This window comes from Pholcus phalangioides, unplaced genomic scaffold (assembly GCF_987345545.1).
Source record: "Pholcus phalangioides strain wild (caught in Gottingen) unplaced genomic scaffold, Ppha-v1.0 ptg000020l_1, whole genome shotgun sequence".
Lineage (NCBI taxonomy): Eukaryota > Metazoa > Arthropoda > Arachnida > Araneae > Pholcidae > Pholcus > Pholcus phalangioides.
Genome location: NW_028301613.1, coordinates 12,856,014 through 12,868,320, shown reverse-complemented (window position 1 = coordinate 12,868,320; position 12,307 = coordinate 12,856,014). Strand labels below are relative to the sequence as shown.

The following is a 12,307-nucleotide window of genomic DNA, read 5'->3' as shown; positions in this document are numbered from 1 at the left end:
ATAAATCTGATGTCATGATTCAACAAAATATTTGCTGTGCATGGCTATAAAAGGACCTATATCGTTACAGGTCAAATTGACTGGTGATGGTCTTCTAGGTATAAGTAAAAATATCTCGGCCAATAAATATTTTTTTTAAATTTACGACAGTTGGACAACATAGCATTTAACCAGTTTTAGGAAAAGTGAAATTTCAACATTCTAAACAATCTGGTTAGTCATGAAAATCGAGAGAAGATGGTGAAAGTGACTAGTGTGGTTCTTCTTATGTTAAGTCATCCACAAAATTTTCACAATGACTTGGAACCTGATGACTTGGTTCCAGCTACAGGCAGCTCTGAAGTAGGGTTCTTTAATTACGGGCATCCTGTATTTCTAATCTCGAGGCTTTATTTAGTCTAAAAATACTGTTTTGTTTGGCATTACTTTATCACTGTTCATTTTCTTTTACGAGGATTTTTTTCCGTGACAAGAAAAACGTCAAAATGTCCAGAAGCATGCCTTTGTTTCTCTTTTGAGGACTTCTCATGCTTTGACATTTTTCTCAAGAAAGGGAAAAAAAATTGTCAAAATGGGATTATATTATAGCTGTTTTTTTTTTTTTTCTATAAGAAATCAAGAAGGGTCTCAAGCTCTTCACGGTTGTTAAAAAGTTTGACTTGCAGATTAGTGCTCTGAGGCACAATGAGAAGACGGTTGAGATTTTGACATTTACGGACAAACATTTTTAGAAAGGACAGATCGACAGTACCATTCCCGATTGTTAATGACTCTATTCTCGGGTTTGGATTATCAGCTAGTAAAATTTCGAGCGCGCTGGCAATATTGCAATTCCATATCCTTAGGTGGAGCTCTAACAGCGTGTCCTTCCATTTTGCTACTGCTTGTTTGACAATTTTCATATTGAAATAAGGGGTCTGAAGCCAAATCTCGAGGACTCTGAGTTTATCGGATGGAATTTCCGAAATGTCTTCGATTATCAGGTTGTCATTCGATATCAATTCTAAATGTTCCAGATTCGTAGAGTTCCTCAACAAACTGTGCAAGTTCAACCCGTGGAAATTACTTTCTCCAGCTCTAAACGCTTCAATGTTCTTGAACCCATTGTTCCTATCAGCCCCATCTGTGGTAATGACATCGCAATAGGTGAACTCTAGTTTCCGTAGCTTAGGGCATCCGATCTGAAGTTTGTGTAAGGGAAACTGATGGAAGACGCTGTAGTCCAAGTTCTGGAACCGGAATTCTTCCAGCGACATGCACCTGTCGCCGATATTAGAGATGAGTTCCTCGGTTTCCATCGAGAGGCATGATGATGAGAGGTCCAGATGCTTCAGTTTCCAGCCACATACTGCCAAGATGGGACCCAGTTCCCGTAGTGACAAGCTCCATCCCCACCCGTTGTAGCTGACCCTCTGCATCGTCAAGCTTTCCAGATGTGGGCAGTGTCTGGCGATGACCATCAAGTTGTGTCTGTTCAAGTTGCTTCCCGACAAGTCGAGAGATTTCAGTTTAAGGATGTTCGGGATCACGAGCGACAAGTCTAACCGGTAACTATCGAAGAGACCACCAGTTTCCGGTGTCTTGAAGCTCTCGATGTGAAAAAGCAGACCTTTCCTGGAGAACACGACCAGGTCCTCCCACAATAAGTCTTCCTCTAGGGTCCTCCAAAGCAGGGGCGTCGATGAGACTTGGTTCCAAGCCTTGCAAACGGGCGAGATGTTTCTCAGAAACTGCACGTGGCCGTCGGACTCGATGACGTAGGAGAAAATCTTCACCAACAGCTCTGGAGACAAGTCTTCGATGGACATCTGAAACCTCTGCTAGTCTCTACGTCTCAGTTCCTCCTCAACTCCGCGAAATGAACACAATGAATACGGGGGTCGGGTCGCGTCACATACAAATCCAATGTTAACATTTCAGAACAGTCAAAGAGATGAAGGATCCATAACAAAGCTGCATTAAGTTTGGATCAGCAACTGAAGGCCAGGGTGAATACGCCTTTATGACACTGAGAGCTCTGAATAATCAAGTCAAGTCGAGTGTTGGAAATTGCAAAAAAAAGCTACGAGAAAACCAACCTTATTCCACCAAGAAAAATACACACTATGGGTTCTTGCAAATTATTGTTTAAAAAAAGTTGCGAAACTTGCGAAGAATTGCAAAAAAATAGCAAATCAAAAGTTCAAGATGGAGGAAACAAAAGTTTACTGACCATATTTTAACAGCAAAAATACGTGAATGAGAGAATGACCTCAAATACGACAAATCGTCACAAATAATGCCAAAAGCAAGCAAAGTAGCCGAATTCCCAAAAAAATCGCCAATAGTGGGAGATGAAGCACATACAGTGGATCGGAGAAAAACGCAAAGCATGAGCAGTGCCGCCTTAACGCATGAGCCCACTCTGGCACGGCCCGGGGCCTCAGAAAAATGAGAAGCAGTTGAAATTTTCGAGAATTTTCCAATTAGGGCCTCAGAAAAATCACTTGATGATGCTCTTAAGACGGCGCCCTGAGCATGAGGCTTTTTGGGTCACATGATATCCCACCATTTCAGCCATGGCCCCCACAAGGGGTGGGCTGACAAGTCTCCAGCCCTGGGGCCCGGGACGATTTTCCCAATTTTTTTACTTTTTCACGCTATAAATTCATCATAATGGGCTCGTGAAAGTCTGGTCGGGGCGAGGGGGGGGGGCCCCGCAAAATATCCCAACCTATAGGCCCTGCTCCAGGATGTGGGGGCCATGCCTTCGGCCAAAAGTTTGAAGGACATACAAACCGTATCCAAGGTAACCGACTTCCTTCAAAGCTCATCATGCCCATGTAGGAGACAAATCTAAATTAATAAAAATATAAAAATCAAGAATTCTTTTTTTTTTTTCATGATGTGGGTGCTAGATATTTCAATTTTTTTCAAATCCAAATTAGTACAGTCAAATCCCGTTATAACGAACTCCAAGAGACAGTAGAAAACACTTCATTATAACGAAATTTCGTTATGAAGGAATTCCAGGTTACTTAAAAATGCCCCTATGTAAACTTATCTGGGGGATAAGAAAAGTGTTCGTTAAAACGAGATTTCCGCTATAACGGTATTTGTTAATACGGGATTCGAATGTATTTATCTGTACTGTTTTTTCTCGGCCAAGATATAGACGAAATCATTGGACTATCTGAATATCTTGAAGAGGTGAACCAACACCACACTAAATATATTTCTAGTGTGGTGTTGGATGAACTTCGGAAAAAAATACGCCGTTTTCTCCACTCTGGGAATCGAACTCCATACCTCTTGTATACGGAGAAAGCGCACTGACCATTACGTAGTAGAGAGGCAGTTTCATTTTTCTTAAAACACGCACAGTAGCGTGACTTGCTGAGTAGAGACTGCAGGCTCAGCTAACAGCCTCATGCATGTGTTATGGAAAAAATGGTTTTTCTCACTCTTTAAAAAGTTCAGTGCTCTTGCCCGGTATGCAAGAGGTCCTGGGTTCGATACCAGGCATCAAGAACGACAATTTCTTTTCCGAAGTTCACCTCGACATATTATCATACAGGTTACTAATTTCATGTATCTTGGGCCGGGAAGAAAAAAAAAATTTTTTGAGTTAAAAATGCTTCAATTATACATTTATAGAATTTCATCAATGAAATCAGCACTTTTGACATTGATTTTTAAGGGCAACATCCTACTTCTATCAAGCGGCTCTTAACCTTATTTGACTCGCTATCCAGTATATAATTTCTATGGCGGAGCCCTGTTTGACTCGAGGAGCCCTTTTTTGTACATAATTTTTATGGCAGAATCTTGTGTGTGTGTAGGCCTCTTTTATTTATTTACCTGTCAAATTTACTGATTTATATTATTTTTCTCGAGTCACCGCGGAACCCCTAGGAGTTGCACAATTTTTTTTTCCTCTCATCGCCTTCCATCTCAATCGTACCCATTTTATATCTGTAGCTTCTAACTCCCTCTTAGACCCATTTATACCATTTTATACCATTTTATCACCCACCAGGGAGCGATATGCCCACTTTGGGAAACACTGCTTTAAACTGATGCTGATTACAAGAGAAATCTATGCAAAAAAGCCTCGTAATTGAGAGTTTGCTCGTCGATCTTCTTTGGAAATACTGAGAAATTAAATTTTCTGGATGTTATGCCGAAGCTAATATTTGGAAAGAACATTGATTCGTCTGACCCGGGACCTCTTGCATACCAGGCAAGTGTGCTAACCAATACACCAGAGACACACATCTCGATTCTTTATAACACGCATTAGTAGCATGAAGCAATTACGCGAGGAAATTCAATTTCTCGGTCTATTTTCGGGCCAAAGAAAAAATACCATCACTTAATACAAAAACACCAACTGGGGCGAAAATTGTTGTAGTTAAGGGCCAGTCTGCACTCAGCGCTTCACGCTACTAATGCGTGTTATAAGTAATTGAAATGTGTGTCTTTGGTGTATTCGTTAGCGCACTTGCCCTGTATTCGAGGGTAGCCCGGTTCAATTCCCGGAGGAGACAAATCACTTTTCTTTCCAAATATTAGTTTCGGCACAACATCCAGAAAATTCAATTTCGCAATATATTTCGTGTAGAAAAAATACTATCTCATCTTTTTCGCAATGTTGTATTTGTTGTCCCGTATGTGAAGTCCCGATTTCTTAGTGTAAGATATGGTCAATAAAATTTACTCATAAGTGGGGTGAAAAAAGTTAATTTGTATTTTATGCAATTACATCAGTTTTTTTACAATGAAAATACTGACTAGAAGTGAATACACTGTGCATATAACTGAAATCGTTAATATATTTTGATTTTGGGATAATTTTTTTTTTGTTTTTAAAACACAATATTCACAGAGCCATTTCGCCAACACGTTCAAACGACTCTAATCTGGCAGCGATCGGTGGTGGCTTCGATGCGAGTCAAAGCCGTACTGGCATAACCGGTAATCTCACACAAAGAAACCTCAACGTCTTTTATAAATTGAATTAAACGTGTTTTTAGTGTCGATTCCTTCAATTTCGGGTCCTCATCGACCGAAGCAACACTCCGAGGCAACGGGTTGAGCTGCGATTTCGACCGTAAGTACCTCTCGTGGTTGTGCCTAAAGGGTTGAACGGAAGGGGGAAGTGTTGGAAATGGTGGTGCCATGCCTTCTCACCCATCTTCATATCACCAATTTCAAACTCCCCGACCGAATTCGAACCATTGAAAGCTCTTAATGGTCTCTTCCGAAGCCTTATGCGTCACTTGTGTTAGGTTGCGTGCTAATTTTTTACTATTCAATTTTTTTTCCCGTAGGGTGCATCTCGAATGTTGTGGTTGAGGGTTGATCGATTCGGACCCTCAACCTTCTCTACGTATTCGACACCCGGACTTCCATCACATGGTCATCCTATGTGGGTTTTGTGACCTCATTTCGCTGTTGTAACATGCTTAAGTGAGTGTTAATCCATGGTGTCATTCCACATGAGAGGGGGTGGGGCATTTGTTGTATCAAGTGCAAATCGCGCCAATTCTTCAATTTAGTGGTGGATAGGTGGCTAAAGCAAGGCATTTTAACTTGTAGAGAGTTGTTCATAGTGATAGATGGTTTTCGAACTTCACTTTATGCTTTTCTGTATTTGGTATCGGATCAATCGTTGTTGGTCTAGTTACAAACATCTCACTTGATGTTTGAGTGCGTATCAAGTGTCACACGCTTTATAAAATGTCCAAGTAAGAACAATTTTGCTTTGATAGGCTGTTTAAGTCTTCTTAGCCACTTGTCATTTCTAATTTAATTTTTAATCTTGAACGTGGCGGTAGATGGATTCGAACCCAGCACCTCTTTCATGTAACCCTGGATTTCTTCGAATGGTTATCCTATGTGCGTTTTAAGCCCATATTTTGGTGTTATTACATGCTTTCAGAGTCAAGTAGCTGCTCAGGGTGCCGGATCAGAGGGGGGGCTGAAGTTTCACCCCTTAAACCTCTCCTTCGACAAAGAAGGTGTCAAAATGCATGCTTGCCCTGGACAACCAAGCATCTATCAGACTTGTGTGTTTCAGCGAGTGGTGATCGCTGGTGTCATTTGATATGAGAGAGGGAGTGGGCATTAGTTAGGTAAAGTGCAAATCACCTTAACTGTTTCATTTACTGGTGAGAAGTTGTTGAAAGGGATTCATTTAAGTTTCTTGAGTGTTATTCATAGTGCTGGATGTTAATCACACTCCACTTTTACTCGGTTAATGCTTCTTTATATTTGGATAATTCAAACCAATCACTGGTCTTGTTACAAACATCTCGTAAGTGCTTATCAAGTGCCACAGCCTTTAAAACATCCCCAAATGGGGGTGGGAAGAATTTGGTTCAAGAGACTTTTTAAACCCTTTGTCGGGCTCAACGTGTTGACTGTTGAGTTCGGGCACAATGTGCTTAATGGGTACCCATTTGAAAAACATTAATAAACACCTAATTTAGTTCATTTATACAACACAAGTGATGAGCATCATTATTAGGGATGTCAAAAGAAGAAAAAAACACAAGTTTCTGTAAAAAAGCCATGTATTAGACAAAACTAGTCGAATAAACTTTAATGAACTTTATGACCCGCTATCAAATTGGTCTCGCTGTGCTTGTCAGATCAAATGCACCCGACGGAGGGTTAGGTCACTAGTCATTTCCAATGTATTTTTTAATATTGAATGTGGTGGTTCATTGATTTGAACCCAGCACCTTTTCATGTAATTGATCCCCTCCTACTTCCATTGAATAGTTATCCTACAGGGGTTTTAAAACCTCATTTCACTGTTATAACATGTTTTCAAGATTGCAACTAGGTGTCAGATCTGAAGGGGGGGGGGAGGCTAGTAACGGGTTGAAGAGGCCCATTGTAGAGTGTTGTTCATAGTGATGGATGGTAATTGCTCTTATCTTTTTCTCCTCTATATTTGGTATTGGATCAATCATTGTTGGTCTAGCTATGAACATCTCGCTCATTGTTGAAGTACGTATCAAGTGTTACATGCTTTTAAAAATGCTCAAGTTGGGGCAATTTTTCTTCAGTGGGCTGTTTAGCAGCCGTATTCACCAAACTACAATCGCAAGTTAAAAGATCAGTGATCGACACGGATTGGTTAAAATCCTCAATTTAACCAATCCCTCTCAAGTAGTCCCTAGTCCTTTCACGTGTGATTGCAGTTCAAACTGTGTTGGTGAATATGGCCGTTAGTCTTCTTATTCACTTGCTACTTTTTTTTTTAATCTTGAACATGAGTTCATTGACCATCCAGCACTTTTTCACGCAATCGATCCCCCCTCTCCCGACTTTTTGTTTTTTATTTTAGCTTAATAAAGTTGAATTCTTCATAAATATTTTGCATACTTTTTCATAATATAAGAGTGCGCAGGAGTGTTTAACTGAGAGAAAGCTATTTTAAATATTCTAAATAGACTATACACTTTTATTTTCTTTAAAAGTATGTACAATGACCCAGAGACTCCTCTTATAACCTGTGAAAAACGTCCACACCATGAGGAAATCTAAAAAAAAACACATCCCATCTCTTGTAGTTTCAGTTTTGGTTTAGATAAAATTTATAAAATCTGGTCAGAGGGGACACTGGACTTGCTCAGCTGTATTATTATATCATCAGGATGATTTTTCTTTTACTTCAAAAATGTTTTGTTGACATTGAATAGTAATTTAATGTATTTTTTTATGCCTCTCACATTAGTAATCCAGAGTGGATTGTGGGGGAAGAAAATAGAGCCTGAGAAACGAAGTAATATAAATAAAATACAGGATGTAATGGCATGTAAAGACCTTCTTTTAATCGTGCTAAAATGGCACTTGTGACTTATCTCCCTGTATCTGTTCCTGGCAGTGATTTTAACGACCTGTATTACTTACCATTGGTATTTGACTTAAAAAATAATGTGTTAAAAAAATGTAAAGGGATTAAATGGGTTCAGATTTTTTCCCTTCTGAGGGGGGGGGTGTGTTTACATTTTTCCTGCAAAATAACACTAAAATCTTGGCTCGATAGGGGGGGGGGGGTTAGAACCCCAATCCCCATGGGGTGGAGATACGGGGGTCCCCCCCCCCCAGCGTATATATCAATTGACGTAATCTTGTCCCCCAGCAATAATGACCGTGCCCCTCCATACTTCCAAGTCTATCTCTGCCTATGCCAACCCCCTCTTTGCGTATGCCAATGAATAGAGTGGACATTCATCAGTGAAAAATCTGGTACTAAAGACATAACGTGAGTATTAAGTCATTTTGAAAAGCCAAACCCGAAATTGTTAAGCAAGCATTGAAAGTGAACCTTTCAATGAGCTCAGAAGTGTTATCACATTTAATCTGGTATAAAAATATGTCTCAAATGACCGTAACAGAGTGGACATTTTAAAGTGGAAGAAATTTCAGGACGCGAACAAAAAAATAGTTTTTCATAAGAAAGATTTTTTTTTCAAGAATTTTAGTCAGTTTTGTTCATCTATGGCACTTATATAAAACGTGATTCCAAGTTTTTTTGGAAAAAAAAAAAATTTGCAACAAGTCTCGTTGTTTAACACTTTTCTCAAGCTGGGACAGCGTAATTTTGAGGTTTTGCTACAATGATTTTTTGAAAAAAGAAATTGGATACCAACTGAAACAAATTAAGAAATGTCATATGACAGCAGGGTTTAAGCTGCGGTCGCATTTTTCGCAAAATGCAAAAGAAAGTCTTAGAATGCGAAAGAAGTAGTAGCCACTTTTGTAAAAATGCGTATAGGAGGTACGGAACGAGTAGACATCCAACCATCAATCATTACATTAGCATTGTAGCATTTTGCTAAAGCTTTGCTCCCCATTTTCGCTTTTTTGCGGAAGGAATTTTTTTATCTAGTTTAAACCCAGTGTGACAAAATATAAATCCCTAACCCGGATTTTTGCAATGGGAAACTCATGGACACTACGAACGGGCTAGATGACAACTGCGGGTGTTCACGGTGGAGTTTTACACCAATTTTTTTTTTTTTGTAATCTGACGATCTCAGAAAATTTTTATAAATTTGAACGGCCAATCTAATCTTACTCAAATTCTTAAAAAATACGCATGTGTAATCTTGTGGGGAAAAAAAATTGTGGTAAATACGCTGTCTCTGAATGTGGGTGGATAGTTGCAAAAGTAGGTGTAATTTCCAATGTATATCCTCCATGAGCAAATTTTTTTGGCCGTCTAAAGAATTGTTTTGGCTCCTAGATTTTTTTTATTTGCCCAGCTCTGCTCTAAATGCAGTGTAATAAAGAATTTTTAGCCTGATACTAACAGTAATCTTGTTCTGAATCTACTCATTATACTGAATTGTATTAAATCCTAGCTGGAAGCTCATTTCAATTTCTCTTCCATCTTATTAAGTGAATGCATAAAGGCCTACATTTGGTTGGTACTCTTCTGTTACAACCATTACACTTGGCACTTTTTTGTCTTGGTGAATTTTTTCAGTCGCGCAAATCAGCATGAAGTCTGCAGTCATGATGAAAGTAGTTGTGTGCCAGCTTAGTATTGCGACGATTTGGTGTCAAAAATGTATGTGGTATGGTTATAATGGGAAGAGTACTATTTAGTTTTCACATCAGGTTGTCATGGCGACTAAAATACCCGCAGTGGAGCCTGAGGACCACACAATTCCGGAAATTTACATAACCCTTCTAACAATGTTGAGAAAAGCCCAAAAAAATAATTTCGGCCATTCTTCTCAAAGAAAAAAAAAGTTTGGCTACTAGAAGATTTTTGGCTGCCACCTAATTTGTTTTTTAGTTTGTCAAGCCCTAGTTTTCATCATATTATAGTAGAATGTGCAAGCCAGCTAGGACTTTTCTATAGAAAGGAATGCACATCTGTTCAGCCTGCAGGCTAGATAATATGCAAGATGGCTATACTTGCATTGGCCTAGACTTGAGAGTTTTATACTAATGGAGTTTTCTTTCATGGATTGTTTTTTCACTACTTCTCCATTGTTTAACACAAGCCAAGATACGAGGGAGGGGGGCACAGACCAGCAAGTCTATCTTCATTAATAATATTTGTTGTCTGTGGGAAATATCACATTTAGTGCTTATAAAATATTACTGAAATGTGTCCGTTCTCTAAGAGTCACGTCACTTCCACACCCTTAAAAATGAATGTTTTGTAAGAGGCTTTCTTAGCGGATGAAGGATCATGAAAGTCAAACTTGAACAAAAACTGAGCTTGCCAGGAGAAGTTGGAGGGGGGGGGGGGAAGAGGAGTTCTTGTCAACACACACATATTGATAAGAACTATAGCAATATAAGAAGTGTTTTGTTGATTGTAAGTGCACAATCGGGTCCAGTCGCATATATAGTAGAACTTAGATCATCCCTGCGTAGATTCACCTAAAAGCTGATTAACTGCTATGAAAATTTCAAGTCGATCTCTTCTGTATCCGTGTTTTTTTTTCCATTGTTTATGTATGATTTTGTGAAGGTTTGTGATGAGAACAAATATTTTCATTGCGTAGAGCTGGATTTTTCATTCTTCTACAGAACTGAACTCCCATGTCAGCACGTTGAAACGGCAGTCCCCATATGCACACGTGAGAATCAGAAATTGTCTTGGGTGATTGTGTGTGACACTTGAAGATTTACTACTGATTTCAGGAAATGCTGGCAAGTTAGTCGAAATGTATTGTTTTTTTGCAACTGAAAAGTAAGGGGTCATTTAAGTATTACGTCGGCATCAAGGGGGGGGGTTTGGATTTGCTGACTTTTGATGACAAGGGGGGATAGGGGTTTGAAGGTCATCAACCACCCCTTTTTGAAGATATGAAATATTCTAAGCTGCTGGCGAAATTTTGCTGACAGGATGGAGAGGGGGGTCAGTGTTTTGCAGACTTTTGCTGAGGGGGGGGGGGGTCAAAAATAGCTGAAAACCTGCTTATGTAATACTTCAATGGTCCCTAAGGTACAATAATGGTGTAACTTTGTATGCTGTCATGTGACTGGCCATCAACAGCACCAGTGCCAATCTTTGTTTTTGTCATTCTTGTAGCGTATTTTATAACTGTATAATTGCTGTGAGGAAAATGGTAGCCGCACTTTTCCGTGATCAGGTTATGCTGATTTAAATCGGGGTTGGCAGGTTTTTGGTGGTTTAAACTTTGTCGAAAACCTCGAATATTGATTTTCAATTTAAAAATTCCCATTGGAAATGCACACGTTGCATGTAATGTTTAAAGGACTGTTATACAACGAATAAATATTTAATAAGATTCTAAAATAATTTTCTACAGAATTATTTTGGACTAAATGTTTTTTTTTTCTTATAAAATATACAATTTGAATAAAGCATCGCATAAACACTGGAAGGAAAACTATGGAATGATTTGACATTCTCTGATTCAAGATGATTCTTTACCTTCCAAAATTTCTTCAACTGCTTATATATGCATGCATTGATATAAACCATCTGCTGTACTCTTTTTACAACAGATAAGTGTTTAAAAAAGTTTATTACATCATATAATTATAATGTTGATTTCTGTTGTTATTTAAAAATGATTAATTCTAGAATAAATGAAATGAGTGAATAATTCTAGAACGAATGGAAGAAATAATTCAAAGAATTCCGCAATCGCTGAAAATTCAGAATTACTGAAAGAATTTTAGAATTTTTCCAAACAAATCGTTTCAGCAGTAATGAAAAATATAACATCGATCAACAAGAGAGAATTTCACAATAAATTAAAATGATATATATATTGTTTAACATGATCGCGTATTCCCACGAGATCCTTACGGAATTTGATCGATATAGTCCAGGGAATTTGATCGATTTGAATAATTGCATAGTTATTAAAAGAAATTATTTGAAAATATAATTGAGAAGAAAAGGTTTTTTTTTTTAATTACTCTATTTTGTTTCTCTCTATCTGAAATATTTAAAGAATCATTTAAAGTGATTTCAGATTAAAATTAATATTAGGATCAATTAATCAAAAACTTATTCAGAATTGGTGGGAAAAAAGGATTCCAGAATAAATAACAGTTCAATTATTTTTGTTTTTACTCTGTGCTCTGTTGAAGGTCCTTTCTATTAAGATTGCATGAAATTACATGAGTTGGTGGCCCATGTGCTTCGTGGGAAGTTTTTATTTGGCCCGCCGTGTCTGAAAGGTTGAAGACCCCTGCACTAGGAGAAATGAGACACATCCTCAATTTAACTAGTTTAAGTGGCTTATTAGTTTGAAAACATTTGATAATTTTACAATTAAATAGTTTTCTTGCATTTAAAGCAATTCAACTT

At 38.3% G+C, this 12,307-nt stretch overlaps 1 protein-coding gene and 1 pseudogene across 2 annotated transcripts in view; one reads left to right on the top strand and one right to left on the bottom strand.

Moving 5' to 3' along the window:
* Positions 1 to 605: 605 nt before the first annotated feature.
* On the bottom strand, positions 606 to 1,808 carry LOC149071001 (F-box/LRR-repeat protein 6-like). The gene has a single exon (XM_089248827.1). It carries the CDS (start codon positions 1,806 to 1,808, stop codon positions 606 to 608), a length of 1,203 nt encoding a protein of 400 aa, XP_089104953.1.
* A 3,117-nt stretch (positions 1,809 to 4,925) lies between these two features.
* LOC149071000 (C-terminal-binding protein pseudogene) overlaps positions 4,926 to 12,307 on the top strand; it is a 30,031-nt pseudogene continuing 22,649 nt past the window's right edge. The window contains exon 1 of the transcript XR_016194966.1: positions 4,926 to 5,092. The product of XR_016194966.1 is annotated as a C-terminal-binding protein pseudogene (transcript). The remainder of the gene's footprint in view (positions 5,093 to 12,307) is intronic.

Bases quoted from the DNA above. Each gene is read 5' to 3' on its own strand.
- LOC149071001 (XM_089248827.1), bottom strand. From the start codon at position 1,808: ATGTCCATCGAAGACTTGTCTCCAGAGCTGTTGGTGAAGATTTTCTCC.